The 25,284-nt window shown below is 37.2% G+C and overlaps 1 protein-coding gene across 5 annotated transcripts in view; it reads left to right on the top strand.

Annotated features, from left to right (window-relative positions):
* The window catches only part of LOC129730037 (ras-GEF domain-containing family member 1B-A), a 109,830-nt gene that overhangs the window by 66,083 nt on the left and 18,463 nt on the right, over positions 1–25,284 (top strand). For all 5 annotated transcript variants that reach the window (XM_055689013.1, XM_055689010.1, XM_055689012.1 and 2 more), the window contains one exon: positions 4,104–4,267. In XM_055689013.1, the coding sequence (XP_055544988.1) occupies positions 4,104–4,267 (164 nt within the window). The remainder of the gene's footprint in view (positions 1–4,103; positions 4,268–25,284) is intronic.

Raw genomic sequence — 25,284 nt, 5'->3', positions numbered from 1 at the left:
TTCAGAGACAAAAATAATGGAACTAGCTAAGTTAGTAAGTTTTAATTTGGATCCAGTTCGCGTTTTTGAAGAGGTTGTTGTACTAAAATCTTTTAAAAATTCTGTTCATTTTTGCATTTTTTACTAGTATTTTTAAACAGCACAATTTCACTGAACTTAAAAAATTGTTTCAAATTGTAATCACCGTATCGCATTCTGATGCGGAAGCTGAGAGACGTTTCTCTTGCTCAAAGCTTATTTTAATCGAAAATCGTTCGAGTATGTCTGAAGAACTGTTTAACCATCGTAAAAATATTTTAAGTGGAATGAACTTTTTCCAGAACGATTTGGAAAAGTTCACACCTCCGAAGGAGTTATTATTAAAAGCTAAAATGGCTCGACAAGCACATGTCGAAAAAGTAGAGAAAGAAAATGATCACAAAAACGAAGAAGAAGTCAAGTTAACAGCCGAGAAAGAGAAAGTAGAAGAGCAGAACAATATTATCCGAAAAATAAGAGAAGCTGCTGCAGAAATTACTAGCTTGATTACAACACAATTGAAAAAACTTAAAGGTGATAACCCACAAGTTGCGTGTCTAAAAATTTTAGGTGCGCAGCGTGAAAAACTTATGAATGAAAAAGCTGAGGAACAAAAAAGGTTGGACGCGTTGAAAGCGAACGAATAAACTATTATTGTTAATATATTGTTTTATTTGTGAAATTTGTTGTTGTTTGTATAATAAATAGTATACTCTTGTAAATGTTTTTTACTCTTGCTTATGAATTTTTATCGTATGTGTAAATAAAACATATTGCAAAAACAACCCGTTTTGGCTCCAAAAATATTTCTAATTTTCAATAGCACTCGGAGTAGCAAGCTTAATTTATATCAGCACAGAGTTAACTCTTGAGCCGAATGTCTATCTACTGAGGAAAAAAACTGTTTTCAAGATGTTTTTTGTTTTCGAAATGCCTCATTCGAACAACAGTAAAGTTGCTTTGGAAAAGTTGAAGATAATAATTCTTTCCTTAAAAAAAACATATACCTATATCCATTGTAAAATATTCAAAATAAATTATTGTTTTAATTCTACCTTTTTAGTTTTTATTACTTAAACTTAGTTAGTTGTTGAGCTAACTGTAGTGCTGCAGCTGTAGTGTTCTTAAAAAACAACAGTTTTTCGAAACGAAGAAAAGTGGGATTTTTAAGATAAATTATAATTATTGAACAGTTGTCTTTTATAATAATCCATTCATAATTATTCTTTATGTTGTATATTTTCGATAGAAGGACAACAGTACTATCTACAACTTTTTTCGAAGATACAAAACAAAAACCATTCTAACTTTAAAAAAGCTCTTTCTAGAAAGTTTTACCTCTGGCAATGATCATTTCAACGTGATCAAACAATCATCAATGTTTAGCTAACCCTTCGTAGAGAAAATAACCCTTTTGAAAAAAGGGCTTTTTGAGATATTAAATTTATAATTGGATTAATTTTTTTTTCTGAACAAAATATTTATTTTACCGTGTTTTTTCCTAATTTGTTTCGACGCGATTAAAGTGACATAGAGAAGCAATCATTGGCATCAAAATAAGTATCCTTTATACATAATTTGAACATGAGAAGAAAAATGCTTGATGTACGAAACAATATGGCATACTTATTAACAATTTCATTTGCAGCATTGGCGTGCATGATTGCAAAAAAAATCACTGAAGCTATTTATACAAAATTACATTTGTAACGAAAATAATAAATATACACAACTATCCCACAGGTATGAAAAAAAATCAGTTGCAACGAGAGTAGCAAAAGAGTAGCGAAAATTGAGCATTTTGTAATGAAAAATTTTTTATAATTATTTATAACACATTTTGACGAAGTGCATGGTTACATGAGAAGTCGAAAGAAGATAGGTAAAAGGAAAGGCCGGAATCGTACACGCCGTTTGAGTTGTCAGCGACGAACCACCGTGTGAGTCTTTTCTTAACTCCGCCACCTTGTTTTGATTTTCAGCAAACAATTCTTTTTCATGTCCAAACTTACCTTCTTATGAACGCAACAATTATTTTTCTGTATCATATTTTCCATCTTGAAAAAAATTAAGCAAAACATATTTTTCTATTTATTTGTGGTCCCCGTGGTTCTGTGGTTAGCGATGTCGATCGGCTAGCTTTTCCACACGGTTGTGATGTCGGGTTCGATTTCCGATCAGGTCGAGGATCTTTTCTAGCTGGAAATTTTCTCGACTCAGCACTGGGGCACGGTGTATCGTTGTAGTCATCCTACAACATGCAAAATGTGCCGAAAACAATATCGATAACGAATTCTCTCAAATAATCTAGTTGCTCGAGACCGCATCAGCCCCTCAGAGTAGCGTGCAATATTGTTGTTGTTGTTATATTTATCTGAGGTCACTGATGAAAAGACTCCCTTAATCATCAATGCTATTTTTACTCGAAGTTTTTTTTTAAATTAGTCGTGATTAAAAAAACACTAATAATATAATATTTTGTCTTTAACCCATAGAAACACCTGAGTAAAGTTTCACCCAAATCCCAAATGGTCGACTTAAATCGTTGTCTGTGATACTTGGAAATACTCCATAAATATAAGCATTTTTTCCTAAAGCTAGGCTTGTCCTTTTGACTTAATTTCAATATGATTCTTCGTAAGTTTTAGCAAAACTTTTTACGAATTGCAACTCACGAACATTATTAACTACTGATTGAATGTTCTTGATGGTATACGGGATTGAAGAGTTAGATGGTTATCTATTTCTTTTCATATCTCACAGCATTTATCCCACCTCATACCTCAAATAATTCAAATCTCATAATTCAATTCTCGCTTCTCATATATATTTTATGTCTTACAGGTATGTTACTCGTCATAATCATACTTTTCTCAAAAAAAAAGAAAGAAAATGAAATTAGTGCGACGTTTTGCATTTGTAAAGAAGATTTTGTAAACAATATTTTCTCCACCATTACTGCTAAACATTGGCGCAGTGAGAGTTTCGACTTACGGTTAACTATATTTTTTTGCAAATTTATTTTCTAGAGTTTATGTTCAAAAGTAGTTAACCAGTAACATAATTCAAATGTCCTGCATTTTGAGGTAAATACAAAATTTTAAAAATGATATTTGATGAATGATTTTTCTCAACAGTTTTTAAATTTTTTTTTTTGGCGCGGATTTAGTTCTCACGGCGCGGATCTCCAATTCCGTGGCGCGGATTTTGCGGATTCAAAAATAAGGTTTATGTAACAGCCCTGGACATGGTGATTTTATTCAAGTTTTTTTTGTTGCCATTTGTATTTTTGTATGTTTTTCTCAGAACCGGAGGAGGGGGGGGTTATTCAATGCTACGTTTTTTTCAGGGGGGTGAATAAAGTTTTGTGACCAAATGCTACGAGGAGGGAGAAGGGTTTAAAAACCAAGAAAAAAAAATGCTACGTTATTTAAGTAGGTATGTTCCCTAAGTGTCATTAAAGTACATTAAAAACCCTTCAGACATTACGGGGGATATCAGTTGCTGACAACACTAAATTAGATTGATGTGTAAAACAGAACAGAATAGACTCCGCATGGGCTGTAAAGTGACCTTTCAACCTTTCCGCTCGTGAAAAGCAAATACAAATTTGATCCACAAATTTTCGAACAATTTCCTCAGTGAAATACTGCGGAGGCTGTACGACAACGCAACGTCAACTGAAAGCTTATCGCCATTCACACCCGGGGCATTGTGCGTGGAACCAAGTTGCCTATTCTAATTCTCTCGAAACACTTGCCAGTAGTTGCATTATGTTAACGGTCCGAGGCTAGATAAGGGTAGCACCACTGTTCAACGATCGAACTCGCCGATGTGGGTTGTGCCACAAATAGCCGATGGATATTGGACGTGCTGGTTTATATTTTATCACGACTTGAGGAAGTCTCTGAGCACACGTCCATTGTTTCGCAGCTGGAAATTTGCGCATTGCTTCGTGCTGGATACCCTTTCGTGGTGTGCAGTTATGAACGCGGCATTCTGAGTGCATGAAATCCTAGATCGATAGTTAATTCGCAGGCAGTTTCGAGATTCATTTTTGCTCTCGTTTCCACTTTCATTCACAGACTCCCCAACGGGCACATAAATATTGCTGCGTTCGACAGATTGGCCGCAATTGTCGGCGCCTTCACGAGGCACATGTGCCAGGTCAATCAAACACTGCCGGAGGTTGGAGAATTCGCACATCTTTGTTACTATATGCAATCATGCAGGCTGTTAAGCGAAACAGGTGAGTGTGAAAATTACGAACATGAAAGACATTTGCGCACACACAACAATTTGCGAATGCAGGAACTCAATAACGATAAAATGTGTCTATAACAGAGGAGGGAACATAAAATTTTGTGGAAACTATTCGGTTTTCTGTTGAACTGGCACGTGTATGATTTGCATTGAAAATCATCGAACTGCAACAAAACTATTGGAGGTGATTCGCCGACGGCTAGACAGTTAATTTAATTATTGTTAGTATTCGCAAACTTCTATTACCACAAATCATCTCTATTGTTGGGCAAAGACGCGATTGCAAATGTTACATCATTCGAATACATTCGAATGTTGAACCAATAAATTTTTATTCTTGTGTTGGAAATTCACTCTTATTGATACTCAGGTAGGTTTATCTTTCTTATAACCTGTGAAGTTTTTGGCCTACCTAGTAATAAAAAAAACGATCATATTTATGAAAAAACTGTTTTATTCTTCGATGTAGTCTCCATCTACAGTAAGCAAAGTATTATAGCGGATCTCTTACATTTCGATGACAGTAATAGACTTCATTCGAGGGAATTCGCAAAAAGTGCTTATAAACGTTTACTTTCCCAATAAAATACCCGAAAATCTCTATTATTTTGTTGATTATCATTGCATGTTAGCAAATTAAAAAAATATGTGACTGTGTTGGTTTTCAACTTGTTTATCCCGCAGCTTTCTTGATTGGCAATGCATTTGAGCGCGTTTTCTGAAGCAATTACTAGGAAAATTGCATTCAAAAGAGCTGTTTTTCTTTCAGTATCGATTCGGTTTTTCTTGGTACTTTATCAGTTGTTCTACTGAAATAACTTCCTTACACAACAGTGTCTTCTATGGTCCTCCAAAAATGATGACTCTTTGTACTTTACAAATGGTTTTATACACGAAAAAAAATCTCGCATAGCCCATACGATTTCAGACGTTTAAATATTGTGTAATCGAAACTGCTTCATCGCAGATCAAAAACAAAACACGACTGGCAGGCTACCTACGCCATGCGTATTAGCACAGTATTAGCACAGAGAACAGACATCCAAGCTAATTTCGCTTCACGTGTAAAAATGGAACGGCTTTTTGGCATGTCGCAATACGCAGTATGGTGGCGCTAAGAACACTTGGTGTAGTCAATGATTTGATAAAATTGATAGTTTTTAGCTCTTATCGATATTATCGCAATGAGAATGGTTGCCGTTTTTTAATGTAGAAATTTTAAGCAGTCGTAATTTATACATTATCGACTTCTTTATTCAATCCCTGTGAATATTTGCGATAAATTTGTTTGTTTTAGTGTTGGTTTAAAAAAATAAATACATAAACCTCACCAAATCTGTGTTATATCGTTGCAAAAACAGCGACTGTATAATCTGTAAGCATTTTCATGCGTCTGGCAGCTTCGACTGTAATACAGCGCTGCCATCACTAAAGTGGTTAAAGTCGCAAGTTGCAGGAAGATGTCGTTAACATTCCAAACGAATAAGAATTTGAAATCTTACACGCGGTTTCTGGAGTTTTTTTGTTCTAGCTTGGATGTCTGTTATCTGTGGTTTTGGTTAGTGCATACATAAAGTAAAAATTCTCAATAACTCTTTCATATAATATACGGAAAGAGTGTTTGAAGAAAAATAGCAAATTAGGAGGCTCAGCTGTGAGGTTCGAAACATAACAAAGACTATCCTTATAGGTCACACATCCTCGAAAACATCCTTCAATCTTTTATTTTTACTTGCTTATAGGACAAAAAATACACTATTCCAAGCCTTTCACAATGCTAGTAACCTTCACTGGGATTGGATATTACAATTTTAATTGCAATTTAAACTTTAGCTAATGCCTTTCAGCGTCACTTTTGCGAGGCGTGCATGGGAGCTTATTACTATATATTTTGAACGTGCAAAGTGAGAAAACATACAGATTCGCGAAACTCGCTCCGGCGCAACCTCACAAACCCAACGCTCTCCACTCTACCCTCCAGTGACGTCACCGCACGCGCTTGTCATGGTAAACCGTAGCTGATGGTAAAAGGTGCCACTTCTCTTGGCTGTTAGTCATTCGTGTGTACCGTTCATGTGTATATATATTATATAAACTATGCACCGGCTGCTAACATATTAATGGGTCCCTCGGGCCGCTCCGTTTCACCACTAACCAAAATCTGGATTAATTTTGTTTTGGTTTTAGTCCTTTGGTGAATAATTACAGTGTGCTGGAAAAATGGTCAGAGTGGTTCCGTGTCACATGAATTATAATAGTATCTGGTACACGTTTGAAAATTATGAAGAAAATCAAATCAAATGGAGATTTGCAGAGCATTTTGTGAAACTCTTTCAAATTCATTTATTCACTTACTGTATTAAACGTCTGGCAACTGAAATCATTTTCGATAAAGTTAGAGTATTCCGAAATGCGATATCAGTCCCACGATAACTTAATAACTGTGCTTTATAAATTACAGTTAATTGCTTTTCCTAGGAAGTTGGGCAACGCTGTTCTATGAATATATATTATTCTGCGAAAACTGCCAATCATATTCTTACTCAAGTGTTAAGTCTTTTGATGCTTTAGCCTAGTGCTACCCTTTCTCAATCCAATGGGACTCTGGGGGCATGTATAATGGCTCCATTTATTTCCTTTGTCCCGTGATAATTTCGAAATAAATCTGTCGATTACGCCGGAACAAGGCCAAAACGTGCTTGCATATCCCCGTTTTACCCAGGTTTTTCTGGGCTTTCATTGATACACTATTGAACAATTGTTCCAGAAAACCTTCAAGTTGTTGCTTCTTTATACAGCTAGAGAAAGTAAAATTTTACTATTTATGCGAATATTTTGTTTCTATTTGAAATTTTGAAGAATAACAAATTCAACGATTCAACTTAGAATATAATTTTGTGAAGTGAATAAAATTATGCGCTTGTGTGTATTGTATCTTGCTTGGTATCAAGAAAGTGTTTATGAACAACCCTGTCTCGAAGAGCACGCTAGTTTATCATGCGAATATTGAATGACATTTTTTCAGCTAGACCGGCAGATTTATCTGATACTTCTCAATGTTGACTTTCACAATATAAGGTATCGAACGTCTTCGTCAGTGGTTTTCTTCGGCCCTCTTTTGCATAAGGTTGCTGCAGAAAAGCTGCCGAAGAAAACCACTGACGAAGACGTTCGATACCCTATATGCAGAAATAAGGCCTGTGAAACAAATGGATTGTTAACATATTCGTGTCTTTAGATTTTATTTCAATAGCTTGGGCTATAATTTCATACTTTTTAGTAGTGTCACATTCACCTATCGACGCAGTCTAAAAACAGTGCAAATATCTATGTGTGTGTTTGCTTTTCTGTCCCAAATGATTTGGACTGATTTATTCAGCGAAGACAATGACGATAAATCACCTTTGAATGCATGCAAACGAGTTCACGGTTTTATAACGTGATCTCTTTGTGTAGGAAAATAAAAAAAACAATATTAACCCTATCCCCGCGGAAAGAAATCAGTTTTTACATCGAAAAATGACATTCAAACTCTTATTACTCAGCAACCGCATGCATAATTGGCACAAACTATATTGCATATTGAAGATTAATCTGTTCTCTAATTGCTTAAAATATTTTCATTGTTATAAATTTCAAGTATAGTTGCTAAACTGTTATCAAAGTTTATATGTCAGTTGATGCCATATGACATCACCCGAGGGGATTGGATTAAGTTTTGCAATTCAATGAACACTAAAACATGGGTTCACATGACATGAACTCTAAAAAATAAAGAACACCGTGAGTTTCGCAAAAACAAAATTCCGTTTTCGTCTGGTAACAAAAACACCCGTTGCTCTCATTAATCATAAGTGTTATTTGCTTTCGCTAGTACAACGAAAACAAACAATATCGCACGCTTAGCCTTGGGGCTAATAGCGGTCTCGATCAACTAGATTAGTTGAGAGAATTCGTTATCGATATTGTTTTTGGCACATTTTGTATGTTTAGGATAAGTACAACGATACACCGTGCCCCAGTGCTGAGTCGAGAAAATTTCCAGCTCGAAAAGATCCTCGACTCGTTCGGGAATCGAACCCGATATCACAACCGTGTGGGAGAGCTAGCCGACCGACATCGCTAACCACAGAGCCACGGGGGGCTAGTACAACGAAACTGCGGTTATTTGAAGGTGAATGAATGTATACAGTCCCTCTACAATTATGGGTCAGTCAACGTGTTGCCTGAATGTTGAAAAATAAATATAAAATCGAAAAAAATATCAACTACCAATGTTTCACTATCTATCACTGTGCTCTGACACTGTAAAAAATTGACACGTTACTGCCAAGTGGATTCCATTTACTTCTGTGCTAATAGGTGAAACATTTTATATCTACGAGGAATACACTTGCGTTTCAGTTCACAGCACAAAATCAAGTGTCTTACACTTCGGTTTGTCATGTCATGCATACCAAAAGCAATCATTTTACACTCAGATCTTAATGGCCACACACGTCAAATGCCAAAATACGTTGAAATACCGTGGATTCCAATAAAAATCGATATGGGTCGACATAAAAAAAATGATTAAGTTCGTTTATTGACACTCATACGTAAAGAGCATCAGGGATTAACGTGCGATTTATTTTCAGTGTGATGTATACTTTCGATCGACAATTAGTTCCACTGCAGCTGATGTGTGTAAATCGGTTAAGGTGGAAGTGCGTCGAAGCCCTAAATGGCCGACTTCAAGCCACCACGTGGTCAACTTCGAATTTTCAAATGCTTACCACTCGGTAATAGTTAATGAATCACTTGTGAAAACATATCATCATGTTTGTTATGGTGATAAAAACATGGAAAAGTGTTTTCGTAGATAACGCATTAACTATTCCCGAGTCTAGTTACGCTGAAAATTCGTAGTCGACTACGTGGTGACCACGTGGTGGCTTCTACACACTACCACCTTAAGAAAAAAAATATTACTTGCAGAGCAAAAAAACACAATCATGGGTCACTTTTGGCATTCAAGATCATTTAGTCTATAAAATCATCAAAAACCATCACAAAAGTTATTTTATTGTTGCAAAAGCTTGATAATAAGTTATTTTATTACGTCGTGCTGCATTATCATGCAAAAGTAATAAAAATAGCCAAAATATGGACTGACCCACAATTGTGCTCCGAAAAATGTAACATTACTACAATTATGGGTCACTTCACTTATTGCACCGAGCAGAATTATTGTTTTTAGTGACATTTTCAACATTGAATCATTTCAATCGTATAAATAAGGTTAAAAGTGAGTTATAAAAAAAACCACTGCCAATGAAAATTGTTCAGTTTCGTGAGATATCCGTATTTGCGTAAAAGTGACCCATAATTGTGGAGGCACTGTATATCTCGAGAAAATGGTAATCAAATATCGCTAGCGCCGAAGATGTGTTTCGTGAATATTCTACTGGTTGAAATATCTGAATATGTTAGAGTTGAAATGCATTTTCCCAATCCGTGTTGTAACCTTTGCCATACGTAAGAGTCGTAGATCCATGGATACAGTTCGCCAACTCTGCAGTCTGCGTAGGGACCGTAGGTTACCTTCCACCTGATCGATTTACCTTGCACCTCTCCGTCGCTTCCCTGACGGATTGGTTTTAGGAACCATCTTTACCGGGCTGTCGTCTAGTAACCTTACGACATGCCCTGCTCACCGTAACTTGCCAATCTTAGCGGTGTGGACGATGGCTCCCCAAGCAGCTTCTCAGTTCAGTCAGTGGTCCATTCGGCTTCTCCACGTTCCATTCTCCATCTACAGTCCACCGAAGATGGTACGCAACACATATCGCTTGAACATCGCAAGGTCGCGCGTTGACATAGTCTGTGTCTCATGGCCGTAATGGACTCCTGTAGATTTTTTTTTGTTAGGGAATTAGAATTATGTTGTCCATTGACGTGAACTTTTGTAATAAACACTCCTGTAGATAGTCAACATGGTGCGACAACGAATTCTACTTGACTCTCTGACGTTTTCCTAAGAGCAAAGTATGCGCGATTTCCTCGTTGTTGGTAGTTACCAGTAAGCCCAGGAACACGAGCTCGTCGGTCACATCGATTTCATCACCACTAACTTGAATTCGAGGTGGGAGGTGGAAACGTTTTCTTCTCTTCTTTCTATGTACTTCGTCTCTGCATTATTGATCAGCACAATCCGTTTGGCTTCGGTCTTCAGTCAGATATACGTATCCAGCATCTTCACAAAGGTCCTAGCCACAATGTCAGTATCGTCGCCGGAGTCAAACAGTTGAACTGACTTATGGAAGATTCGGTCACTCGTGTTAATCCTTGCTCTTCCAATCACACCATCCAGAGCAGTGGGCGCGAGAGACCATCACCTTGCCATAAACCGCTTCGAGTTTCGAAAGGGTTTTTAGAGTACCCCTATAACTCGAACCAAGTACATCACTCTATCCAACGTCGCTTTGAATTTATCCGGAAATCCGTAGTTAATCTGCCACAGCTGGTCTCCATCGATTGTGTCGTAAGCCGATTTGAAATTTGATTATATTCGCGGCATTTCTTCATGATCTGCCGAACCAAAAGTCCGATTGCAGCACTCCGGCAATTCTTCCTCTCAAATCTTGGCAATGGCCCAATACACGGCGCTAACCAGTGGTTCTCCACTGTATTTCAACAGCTCGCCGGAAAGTTGGTCCACTCCTGCAGCTTTATTGTTTTTTAGCCGGCCAATCTTATGCTTCTCCACCTGCAGGAGATCAGGTGCAGGAACACTGTTGTCTTTGGCTCATACACCTAAATCAATTGCCATACCGTCCGCACGCTCTATTACATCGCCGTTCACATGTTCATCGAAGTGCTGTTTCATTTTCCGACGCCGTCCAAGTTCCAGCTCATATCGGTTTGTGGCACGTAACCTTCGCGGAAGCTGTTCAGCTTGTCGTAGAACTTCCGAGTGTCGTTAGCTTTGTACAGCTCTTCCATTACTATGTGAACTCGATCCTCTTGGGCTCCTTCCTTCGGAGAACTGAGTTTCGGCTGTTCACAGAACGTCGGTTGTAACATTCTTGCCCGTGCTGTATTCTTCTCTCGAAAAACTGTTTGCATTCGCCGCCAAACCAGTCATTCCTATGATTCGAAGGCCTTGAACCTTGTCACCTCGGCTACTCAACCAGGTGAGCAATGTCTCTCTATTTCTTTCGAACACCTTCTCCAAGGTTATCAAAGGTTCTCAGGGTCGGCCGATAGGACGAGAATAGCAGTTGAGTTTTACATGCATTGTATATTTACATTAAGAGGGGGGGGGGGGGCTAACCTACCTAGAAGTGGTCCCCGTGGTTCTGTGGTTAGCGATGTCGGTCGGCTAGCTCTCCCACACGGTTGTGATATCGGGTTCGATTCCCGATCAGGTCGAGGAACTTTTCGAGCTGGAAATTCTCTCGACTCAGCACTGGGGTACGTTGTATCGTTGTACTTATCCTACAACATGCAAAATGTGCCGAAAACAATATTGTTAACGAATTCTCTCAACTAATCTAGTTGATCGAGACCGCATAAGCCCCCAGGCTAGCGTGCGATATTGTTTTTTTGGGGGGCTAACCTGACTATCCTATACCACGTGGTACAATTAACTGAATCTAAGTACATGCATTTTTATCTTAAGTCCTTACACATGCTAACGACTCTGCTACCGATGCTGGCTGCTCTGTAGGTCGGTGACCTATGCCGTCACGTCGACGATACCGCTGTCTGCCTTATCTTACGTCGCACTGAGAATGCAGGATATTTTCGCGTGTGTAGATTGCAATATCGGGTTTTTTCGATCTTACATTATCGATAGCTCGCCAATATCGGATGTGCCTGATGATCCACTGATCTTCGCCACTGCTTTGGGTTTATCGGTTATGGTTATAAAATCGCTGTTCTAAATCTAGGTGTTACGGCAGCTCGATATTCCTATGCCCCCTGTGGTAACTTTAGCAGTTAACTCCGACGGCTTCTAACCGAAACGGTTACAACCTAGTAGCGACAGCAGTTTGCCTATGGTGGATCTAATGTTCCTCCAACCGCCTTCAAGAGTAGCTGCACCAAGTTGCTCTTTCGTGCGTAACGCTGCCCTAACTGCTGCGCGTATTTCTGTGCAATTCCGACGTTCCGCAGTTACTCAATATTTGGTCGCGGCGTTCGACTATGACGAGTATTCTACAACGTCGAGAGATTTGAGCGAATGCATACAGCTACGCGATAGATGCGCTTATTGATGACGTCGGAAAGGAACCTTCCGTCGATTAGAACGCGGTCGATTTGGTTCTATGTATTTTGGTTGGGTGATCTCCAGGTGGTTTTGTGGATATTTTGCGGGGAAGACGGTAGTTCGGATTACCATGCCGCGAGAGGCTGCAAAGTTCACGCACCGATAGCCGGTATCATTAGATACGGCGTCTGTCTGGCCCCTTTACCTATCTGTACGGTGCCTCTCGTGTCCCGTTGCAGGGAACTATCGTAGACCTGCTTCAGCTGCGCATTGTCGGGTCTCCCTTCATGTGGGTAGTGCATGTTTTGATGCTGTAGCTCAGCGGTTCTCAACCTGGGGTACACATACCCCTAGTGGTACGCGAAAGTCTTCAGGGGGTACGCGAAAGAAAAATCGGTAATGGCGGTCAAAGCAATTTTTTTATAATACTCCATTTGTTGTTCAAACTTGCTCTTGAAACATGACTGTAGAAATCAAACAAAGCATAGTTCAATTTGAAACCTGAACTAGACTACCACAACATAATTTACCACTACTCCCTCCCTAAGGGTCTCGTGTGGCTATTGTAACCTCCAGTTAGGCTACAAAAATAGTTTTCTAGAATATTTAGTTAAATACCATACGATACATCTTATTAATGTAACTTTTCATTTATTTTTAGAATATTACTTGTTCATTTCATAATATCTGTTTTACTCTCTTCCAGTAAAATTAGATTTTGAATTTCTCGTATTAAGATTCCCAGACCCCCTCGATCCCGGTTTATCACTTTCCTATCCCTCGACCGCAAACATTAACCATCACAAGCAGGGCGCATTTCACGTGCGTGTTGTCAAATCGTGCTCAGATGTCAGCTCAGCCCAGCAAGGACATCACGGTATATATTACCCTGGACAGGCCGAGGACCGGCCTATTATATTATCTACTCTTGGCCAAGTAGCATCTCCGGCTGATTAAACCTTCGGGATTAGTATCCCCGCTCGCTAAAGTTAAGTGAAGCGTTGTTGGAACAATGTGGTCAGTGTCCCCGCCTGTGGACGCGTGAAGCGTTGGGATCCTCGGCTGGACCGTTCCGGGTTAGAAAAGGCGCTGCAGTCAACGTCCAAGGGCTGTATACGTCAGCTGGATCCTGGGATCGTTCCGGACAAACTCCCCATTCGAACCTCGACGAGACTATCCAAGCCGAGTGAATTGCCAGGTGCTGTGATCAGCGCTTCAGACCGTGGACGACTTGCGGAGAACGACGGTGCTTATTCCGTCTCAATAGTGGACCACAACCAGAGCCGGCCACTGGGGTGGTGCGCGGCATCATCGACAAAATGTAAAGCGGTTCGTAAATCCTTGATTATATTATCCAAACCATTCCTTTCCAATTTTGTAAAAGTAATTAAAGTAAAAATAAAATGATTTTATAGCGAAATGAACATAAGTTTAGCTTTATCTAATCAAAGGCCACGTGATTATAATCTTCCTCATATTGATTTCTTTCGTCCTGAGTGGTTCCTGAAGGAACAAAGAAAATACTTACACTGTCAAACTCCATACGTTTTCCATCTACCACTCATTGATGCTGGTACCAGCGTTGCTGGTACTCACTTTTTGGTTGGTTTGCCCTAAAACAAATGAAATAGAGTAAATGTCCCATAATTTCAGTAGACTTATTCTCGAATAAATATCGTTTTAGATGGAAAAACAAAAACTCAACGTTTGATTTTAGTACAATGTGCGCTTACAATGAATAGGGGCCATCCACAAATTACGTAAGGGTTTAGGGGGAGAGGGGGAGTATCCAAATTTCATACGATTGCTTACGAAGGGGGAGAGAGGGAATCAAGAGAATCTTACGTAAGATTGAAAAATAAAAATAAAAAAAACTGAAAAAAGTTTACAAAACTAAAATAAATAAAATTAGTTGAATTATTTATCGCTGCGATCTTAACAGTTGAACCTTGGGAAAGCAGTGAATTCGCCGTCGCTGGGTGATTGCGTTCTTCACTTCATTTCTACTTAATTTTGAATTTTGTTTACTTCCATATAATATAAACTGTATTAACTTGTTTTGTTTTATCCTCTACGAATGTGCTGTGTGAAAAAAAAAGTTTTACCTTCGAAAATAGTTTTTTCCCTAAAAAGACAATCTTACGTAAGATTCGTGGAGGGGGGGGGGAGAGGGGTAATGCAAAATCTTACTTTGCCTTATTATGGGGGAGGGGGTGTCGAAAATTTCGAAAAAAAGTCCTTACATAATTAATGGACGACGCCATAAGAGGTGTTGTAAGCATTTGAAATGAAATATTGACGCCGTGATAAATTTATGATTAGTAGACAAAATGTTGACGTTTATAGTCCCCTGTTCCTCCCACTCTGCGAAAACATTTCAACCCAGGGGGTACAATTGATTTGGAAAATATCGTCAAGGGGTACGCGGACAAAAAAAGGTTGAGAACCGCTGCTGTAGCTGAAGAACCGGTCCTTCAATTTGCACATCCTCGCGTTGATCGGTTGCCTTCCCATCACCCGTAGGCGAATCTTGCCCAGTACTTTAAAATCGGTTCCCAGCTCGATGGTGCGCTCACAACTCTGGTAGAAAGTAGCCGCCCGGTGCCCACTTTTTCATACCTTCTGTCCTATTCAACAAAGTTCCTGCAGCACTATGACTTCGAAGTTGCATTCATATAGCTAATCGTAGATTATACTGGTGAAAAAAAATTTCCTCTAGGGCTCAAACCTGAAACCAAAATTCACAGGAATGGTTAATTTTTTTAGGGCAACTTTTTGAGTGTTATGGCAGCTTGTTTCGCTTTTGTCATCCAGTATTAGTCTGTCGCATCCTGAATAACAGAGCGATTTAGAGTTCTTTGTTTCAAGTTTCAAATCGTAGTTCTCATTTCGTTGCCTACCCAAGCAGCACGCATTGTTGCAATAAAGCAAATGCAACTCTCAATGCAGCATTCAAACATTGTAATAAATCGCATCCGTTACTTTTTTTCAACTTGTAAATAACCGAAAAAGCGCAGGAGGTGGAGCCTATATGCAACTAACAGTGCTATGTGAATCATCATCTACATCGATAGCCGCTGCAGTATAGGAAGAAAAGAGAGGAGAAATAAAGTTAAGTTTGTTTACCTTTACTGTCATTACTCTTCGGTGATGGTGTCGCGAAGATTCATATAACTACATACATTACAAAAAACCTCAAGTATATCGAACTTTTTCTACTTACCCTTCTGATAGGTATGTAATTCTACCTGTGATTCAAAATTTACCGTGCAAAAAATGTTTTTACTTCGTAATTATTCACGCGCCTTTTATAAAGTGTTGTAAAAGAAATTTTACGATTCAAACTCGCCAAATTATAAACAATGTTTTGGGAAACGATAGTTCAGAAAACCTTGCTCAGTGGATATGCAGTGTTAATCATGCGGAATATGGAATAACAAAACCATATTTCCAACAATAATCATTTATCATTCATTTATAATAAAGATGGCTATTTACTGTTTGGTAATTTTAGCAAATATATGGTTCAACAAGATGTTGCTATACATTTTCATCACTAGTTTGCTCTCCTTAGAAAAAAACATTTGTGAAACAGCAATATGCAACATCATGTGACATTATCGATATTAAAAAGCATCATGAAATATGCAGTTGGAAATAGATTGCAGAAAACTATTGAGCAATTTCTAGTGGTCAGTTACGAGAATGGTACACGTAAATAACAAAATGTTGCACCGTTAAAAAAGTTTTAAAACAACAAATATTGAGTAGTCTCATTTGAAAACATGTTGCAAGTGCTGCTTGGGTAGGACCATGCCGACTGTTCTCTTATGTTGTTTGTCCGATATTGTCTTCCGTGGCGGCTTGTTAGACCTTCTCCAACCAGGAAACCACCGTGTCGGCTTTGTTCAGAGTCCTACGCTTACACCAGAACGTTGATCAGACCTAGAGGCTAGACTACTTTATTTTCATGCAAAATATTCTGATAATATTACACGATATTGGTTGATATATTTTGATATTTATCGTTTATCTGTCAGTTGACACCCTCTAACGATAATGTAACGCTTGATGTAACGTCAATGAGCTATGATATAGATGGAAGGGTGCCTAAAAATGAGACGATGAATACTTTTTAATATTGAATATTGGAAATATTTCGCAATATATCAATAGTGTCTAGCCCCTAGGATCAGACACTGTTTTGAGCCGCACCATGTTGGTGCACAGGGGCTCGGGTCGACCAAGTATAGGGATACCATCTGGACAGAGGTACAAATCAGGACATCTATGTTTTCGGCACAAATTTGATCAAAATTATTTTTATTCTGGTTTGAACTGGTGGTATGTGATTTGCATTTCAAAATGCTATTTATTCAACATGTATCTCGAACGATCCAATTTTATCAAGCAACTTTGAAGTTTTAGGAATTTGTATGATTCCAAAGAATTCAGCACACGTAAACTGTTTAAAATTAAATATAAAAATTGTCAAATGTTTAACACTTTTCACTTTACTCAGGCTTAACCAAAGAAATAGTTTACGCAGTGAGCGTTGTGTGGTCAGGTATCGAGATTTATCGGAATTATCTACATTATTGAACATGTATCAAGATAGACAGGTTTAATGTCTAATTTTGGGACCGATTACAGGTAACGAGGTGAGCAATTTGCCTCGCCTAGAGTCACTGATGAGCAAAATGTTGTATTAGGAAACGCGAGTGAAACTTGGCTGGTGACAGCTGAGTGGAGCAGTTTCGCAGACGAGCTACTCGTCCGAGATCCAGCCGACTCACCATCTGTTAAATCTGAATTGGTCAAGCGAGTAACTCGCTGCTCACCTCGTTGACTGTAATAGGCCCCTTTATTTCCTTTAGCCTGCAAAACGGCCATCACTTTAAATTTTACAATTTTACCTCATAAAATGTTACTTTAAGATTTTTATCGGCGAAAAATGTCCTTTTGTTTTTATTTTTGCCAGCGACGAATTCGAACTGGCAACCTGAAATGAAAAAAAAAAATGCTGGGCATTCTCCAACAATTTCTAATAACAGTATCTTCTAAAAACATAACGACTTGTGCATTGCAATATGAGCTTGGTGATTGAAGATAATTGCATGTCTTATAAAAATCAGAACAAATGCTAGAATATGAAAAATAAATCAGGACGCCCAAATATGATCTCAAAATCAGGACATGTCCTACTAAATCAGGACGGATGGTATCCCTAACCGAGTATTTCCTCTACCGACGAAGTACGGTTTACGTTCCAATGATCGCGGCGCACCTGCTCACTCAGCTGTTGTCGGGTTGCGCCTTTGCACAGATAACGCGAACCAGGTGTGTCTATGTTTCAGCTGATAGTCTATTGTAATCATATGAGTTGTGAAGACGTGAGAACCGGCGCTAAGTTTGGCGCTCCTTCCAGAGTAGTTAGAGCACAGACAAACAGACGTACCACGAGATTTATTTCCGTGGATCAAAATAACGGTCATTTTAAATGAGTTTTAGTTATGCGGAATATTCCCGCCGCAGCAGTGGTGGCGCTGATGTGCCTTTTCCTTTGAACTCAGTTGACAGTATTCGAGCACCGTGCTGTCAAAATCAGCAGAAAAGCTGAAAGTTTATCTCTTGCGGAATATGTCCAGTAGGTGTCGGGCAAGTTAGTCGGAATCACAATTTTCTTAGAATTTTGTATGCAGTGGTACGTCTGTTTGTCTGTGATTAGAGTATTTAGGTCCAGTGAAGGAAATGAAATGATTTTGAGCTGATTGTTTTTTCATCTTGAGTTGTGCACATCATAAAGTGCACAGTTCATGACTAAAATTGTATCCTCTCAATACGTAATAAAATGTTGGTGCCTTGGTCACTCGGAGATGACAAATACAACAGTTGACTACAGACAACTCTGAGAATAGAGTGATGCGCGTTGCTCCGTTGTAATTCTCTCTTCGTACGTGGCGCATCGTAGGAAAAAAACGATAGCAACAAGCAAAAGAATAATTGAGAGTCCCATAAATGTTGGTTGGATTGCATCTCGCATCGCAGTGACGCAGCAGCGATGATGCGGTGCGGTGATGATGGGAGGGAGAGTAAGTAGTTCGGAAGGTATTTTTTTTCGGCAGGTTTTCTATAGCAGCCAAACAGATACCAAAATGTGCTATGTTTGTTACCGAGAAATCATACGTTTGTTGTATTGCGTTGCGATTCCGTCAATGACATTACTCACTAGTTTTTGTTATGATTAGTGAATGGAATATTTTCCTCATACTAATTTGAATAGTAACGTAATGGAAGAGTGAGAGGGGATGGAGTTTTGAAAATCTTTGAATAATGCTTGACTTGCTTTTGAACTGGTTTTGGATGCATTATTGCAGATTTTCAGATTTCACGTTTCAGTGCTGCGATTTTCAGGTTTTAGTGCTGTATGCCAATTGTGTTGAACCGAATAAATTTGTACAGAAGTACAGAAATAACACCGAGAGGTAAAATAAGGCTATCTTTAGCAAAAATTTGTAGAGGTTTGTAGAATTATCATTCTTATTAAACATATGCTGGCAACGACATTTTTATTATCACTGGACTTGTTTATTCATACTAAATTCAACAAGGAACTTGGAATATAAGCATAAAAACTCAGATCTATTTTTCCCTTCCTTTTCAATTTTCTATATTTGTGAGTACAAATGACAAAGTATTTACAGATCAAATTTGTAACGGCTATTTTAACAAACATATTTACCCTAGTAAAAATGTTATGCAGCTTAAATCCAAACAAAATATGGCAAGTGTGTTTTACGTCTAATGCCTGATTAATACCTGATAAAATCTTCAATATTTTCTGATACGAATAGGTAGACAAATCATTAAAACTTTTTCTATCTTTCACAACAGTTCGAAAAACATAGAGGAGAAACAATTGGTATGATAAAAAGCTCATCGAAGCTTTTTTCCTGATTGGTCTGATTTCAATTAGTCGAATGTTCGCGGAATACCAGTTCAAGAAACACTAGTTAGGGCCAACAATAGTGGTCTTAAAAGGCTTCGCGCTCATTCCACAGCCCTCCGACCGAAAAGCATTGCCACAACGATTATAAGGTTAGTTTCAGAGCTATATGCTTTGTACTGAAAAAAAAAAAACAGTTACAGTTTGAACCTTTGTTTTTATTTGTTTTGGAAATATTCGAACTGTTATTAAAATTTGTATACACTTGTAACAGTAAGGAAAAAATTCTTAATACATATTTAGAAGAAATTTGTTTTGTAAGTTCTCCGTACGTCACAATTAAATCAGTTGTAACACACTCTGTTGACACAGTGAGGTTCGATGGTTCGATTTTGGTAACATATTTATTTGCTTTCATTGACCACAGGGGGTTTGTTTCTGAAAAGTTGGGTGGGTTTGTAACGACAGATGTTGTTTGGCGATAATGGGTCAAGTAGGAGAAACATGCTGTTAGTGATAAATCAAACGGGCCCGTAACATCAAAATTGCACAAAAGCTTGAAAACTCCGAAATTCAAAGAATAGTAAATCTAGAATTTGTTTATATTAAAATGTTAATCTGACTTAACACCAACTAATTATATGTAAGGAATTACCCATCGTGAAAAAAAATCAATTTTGTCAATGATCAAGGAATAACTTTATTTGAAATAAAAAAGTCTCTCTCTCTCTCTCTTTCTCTCTCTTTCTCTCTCTCTCTAGTGCTTTCTTCCTCTCTCTCCTTTCTCTGTGAGTGCGTATGTGTTTGTTTGTTCAAATTGTGTGTATCTTGTGTGTAGTGTGTGTTTTAGTGCGGTAGTGAAACACTTGAAAAAACATCGGTATAAGCCTCATGTCTTTTTCTGCGAGAAAGTATTATTGACTAGAGGTGATAACAGGGAGTTCAGAAGCATTGCTCGAACATTCCGTTGCACTGTTCTTAGGTAGAATGCTGGTTAGTGCAGTTGGCAAAAGGTCGCGGTTCAATTTCACTCGCAGCACGTTCTCAACGTTTTCTCCAGAAAGCCTGTTTCGTACTGAGGTGTATACGGTGTTATAACGTGAGAAATCGCGTTCAATGTCTGCCTGTGTTGAAGCTGCAGCATAGACAATCCGTGCGATTTGCCATAGACGCCCGTCCTGTATTTTTTTGCCAAACCAGTAGTGGATAACTTTGAAGTTCGGATCAGTCGCAGGAACTCTTATTTGGTACTGAATTGCCGTAATTGTTTGCGAAATTGGATTGTTCTCGATGCCTGCGTCAGAACTAGATCCTTCTCCAAACATTGTTGTAATAAATTCATCCATGTCGAATGGGTCTGCAGGATCTATGTTTGTATGGCACATTCTCGCTCTAACCGACACTGTTGGCTGCTCATGTTGTTCGATCCGTTTCCAAAGATTCTCAAGGTATTCCTAAAAGTAATTGCAATGTACAGTACAGGGAATTTTAAATTCATATGTAGATAACATATATCAAACTCAGCCTAGCTTCAGATTTTGCATATTCACCTCTTTTGCAATTTCCTTCAAAGGGTCATATAAGTCTCTTTGTTTGAAAATATCGAAAAAAAAAGTTCATTGCTTTATCCTGAAGTACAACTTCTTCAGAACATTTTTCATGATTTCATTAGAGATTTCAACAAAAGAGAGAAACTAAGACCGATTTGAAGCGCACCTCGTCAGAGGTTCACAAAACAATTATTTTTCAAGCAAATATCAAAAGAAGTAGACAAAATATATTTACCACAATCTTCTCCTTTTCAGTGCTAGTGAACAATTCGGAACCATTAAAATTCAATCGAGGATCCATAAACAGTGCAGCTTTGTACGGCATGCTGCTAAGAAGGGTTTTTTGGCGTTTCTGCATGGATTGTATGATGGGTTCTTTGAAACGGTTGTCTCCGAGCTTTAAAATGCGACCATAGGCTCTAAGCCATTCTAGGTGGAACTGGCTTATTGAACAATCTTTTTTTTGGGCGGCTATTGTGGCATCGTACAGTGGTGCAAAGGCTTCGTGGTATTCATCTATCACTTCCCAACTACCAGAGAGATCTAAAAAATGATCAAAACATAAGCAACAATAAACAGTCAGTTATTGTTGAACCTGTGGCTGTAACGTTATTTTAAGGTAGTCTACGTATTATTCGGAAATGGTTTTTCTTAATTTTCACGAGGTGGAAAAAGCGCCACAGAGAAATAGTCTAATGCATTTATTCACAACTGACATTTGAATGCATGCATTAGATTGTTTCCCTGTGACACTATTCCATGAACATGAGAGAAAAAAATGTTTATGAAAATCAAAACCAAATGACGGACTCATCAACAATCTTGCGTGCTGCATTGGCGTGCAAGTTTACAAAAAAACGACGAAAAACCAATTATGAGCAACATACGACAACGGTTTTGATAAACCTCTTTTAACCTGGCTGAAACTTCGCGCAGATGTTTCTGTAGGTTCGAGTTATCATTGGTACTATTAGTTTTTTTCAATCACGATTCATTTCGAAAACCTATCGATGATTACATTTTTTCAGAACCAGAACGGTTTGTTTTATCGGTGAGATGTCTTCGGTGAATTTGGAAATAATAATTTTATTTTTCCGAAGAAAATTTGCACCGTAGAAAATTTTCTTTTTAAATTTATCGAATATCTCCAAGCTGGTCACGAGTTATGATGCTGGCCTAACAAGCCAGTTGTCGTATGTTTTAATCCCAGCTCGGGGAAAACTAGTAGTGTCAGAAGGATCGTAGCTCTAGCCTCGCAATTGTCCTGTACACTCAACAGTTGGCTGCGAAGTCTGTGTATAATAATCAGAAGTTTAAATTTCAGGACGGAATGTAGCACCAAGGCATTGCTTTACATTATCAATACACAAAATTTAAAATTGTTAAAAAAGTTGTTTAAGTTAATATTTCCGAAATCTCATTTTTTGTTATGAAAACACTATAAAAGGTTAGCTAAATATTTTTTGTCTGATCATGGCAAACTGAGAGAGAAAAAGTTACAACCATATTTATTATATCGATATGGTTCGTTTGATTTATGTGATGACTTCAGATGAGTTACAAATAGTATTTTTGTTCTAAAAAAAATATATCGTAAATTCAAATCAAACATCTTAAAAAATATTCTTTTTGAAGACCTGTTTGTTTTTATAAAAACTAAACATTGTTAGCTAAATATTGATGCTTTTTCGAATTTGGAGAAATTTTTATTTTATTTTGATTCTCTTTTTTGGCACTAAAAATATTTGTTATCTTTGATAGGTACCTTTTTTAAATAGGCCTTTCCTAAAAATGAGATGTGATTCAAAAAAATAAATAGCACAAACAGTATCTCTAACTCATTGGAATATTTGTACAAGGTTTCAGTAAAATCAAAGATGACAATTAAAAAATATAATATGAATGTCCTATGTTGCATGGAATTGCTCTTAAGACTTTGTTACATGTTTTTTATCAAACAATTTTTTTTCGCTTTTTTCACCTCGAAAAAATTCAAAAAAACCACTACCTTTTTTAGCTACTGATAAGGCGATTCCGTTAAATTCCAGAAAGCAACATTTTTACCTAGCGTATGGTGCTTCACACCCAATCCGGCGAAAAATTCGCGGTTTTTTACGAGCTCCCTTAGCATCAAATAGTAGTGGTTCCATCTGATCTGGTTCGGGATTGGGGGCATGGCTACTCCAGAATATCTAAACCGTGGTTGGTATTCTGCCTTACGATATTCTTTAACGACTTTCGTGACGGCCTTCAAATCTGCTTTCGAGTTTTTTGTGGCATCCGTGACAACTAAATTTAGCGTGTGTGCTCCACATCGCACACATTCAATTTGGTTGATACGCAAGTTTTCAGCGCATGCCTCTAAAATCTCATCGAGCCTGTCTCCAATAATGCCATCTTCATCCTCAGTTGGGCTTTCTTCGCCGTCGATGAAATACTGTTCGTAGATATCATCAATCTGTTTGGTTTGTATCAGTTCAATTGCCTTAATTCCGTTGGAGGCGTTATCTACCGTCGCTGAGTACCATTGCCACAATTCTATGTGAAAAAGCTGACCAAGTTTCAACAATTCAGATTTCAGATACTCTGCCGTATGTCGCTCGGTCAACTCAATTATACCTACAAATAAACAAAAACAGAAATAAAACTAATGCCATATGAAGATGGCTTGAAGTATCCCTTAGAAACTCGTCGAATGGTGTTTATTGGTTTATTTATTTAGAGCAACATTGATAAGAATTTTTTTTTTAAGGAAATGAAGATAAATGTTCGCTTGGGATAACACTTTTAAAAAACAAGTTTCTCATATTCAGTCGGAGAAAATAAGATACACCATTATTTTTTGCGGTTAAAAAACATTTGTTACTACGAATAAAAAAACGGTCACTTTATTAATCCTTCCCTGCTCACGAAGTTTTTCATGAATTAATAACACTTTACGGGTTAGTTTATGCATAATATTCCGTAGACTAATTAGGATTACTGAAAAGTATTGCATTTTGAACAAAAAAGTGAGATTTGAAATGGTGATTCAGATCACCTACAAGACAAAAAAAATCAATATTTTACTACTCAAAGTATGGTCCCCGTGGTTCTATGGTTAGCGATGTCGGTCGGATAGCTCTCCCACGCGGTTGTGATATCGGGTTCGATTCCCGATCAGGTCGAGGATCTTTTCGAGCTAGAAATTTTCTCGACTCGGCACTGGGGCACGGTGTATCGTTGTACTTATCCTACAACATGCAAAATGTGCCGAAAACAATATCGATAACGAATTCTCTCAACTAATTTAGTTGATCGAGACCGCATTAGCCCCCAGGCCAGCGTGCGATATTGTATTGTACTACTCAAAGTATTTATTTAAATATTTTTGACAATAATGAAATACAATATGGTTTTGAAGAAATACTAAGTTTATGACCAATAGATGTTGATTATTTTTGTTCTGCGTAATCAATGGACGTACTCTAATTGATTCATAAAATAAAGTAAAAGTTAAAAAATAATCAAAATATAAATCAAATTGATTAAAATTTAAAAAAAAACAGTTCAAAATATATTTTCAGATTCTAGTAAAAATAAATTTAAAAAAAATGTGTATATATATTATTAACTCGTTTATTTGACACGGCACAATACCTCTAGGTTTACGGTGCCAGTTACAAAAAATAAAATAAAAAACGCTACCTGCTGCTGTATATTATTATTTGTCGCATTTGGTTTTCTTGTTGTGGGGCCATTTCGGTTGTTACGTGAGCGTCGTGGTCCTTTTCCGGGGAGTGAACCAATATTCTTGCCTGCCACCGAGTCAGAGCAAATTCATGTCGTATAAGTATATATAAATATATATACATTATATATATATATATATATATATATATATATATATATATATATATATATATATATATATATCTATATATATATATATAGTATATATATATATATATATATATATATATATATATATATATATATATATATATATATATATATATATATATATATATATATATATATATATATATATATATATATATATATATATATATATATATATATATATATATATATATATATATATATATATATATATATATATATATATATATATATATATATATATATATATATATATATATATATATATATATATATATATATATATATATATATATATATATATATATATATATATATATATATATATATATATATATATATATATATATATATATATATATATATATATA

Source organism: Wyeomyia smithii, chromosome 3 (assembly GCF_029784165.1).
Source record: "Wyeomyia smithii strain HCP4-BCI-WySm-NY-G18 chromosome 3, ASM2978416v1, whole genome shotgun sequence".
Taxonomy (NCBI): domain Eukaryota; kingdom Metazoa; phylum Arthropoda; class Insecta; order Diptera; family Culicidae; genus Wyeomyia; species Wyeomyia smithii.
The sequence above is the reverse complement of the archived record's forward strand: the minus strand, read 5'-3'. Positions and strand labels throughout refer to the sequence as shown.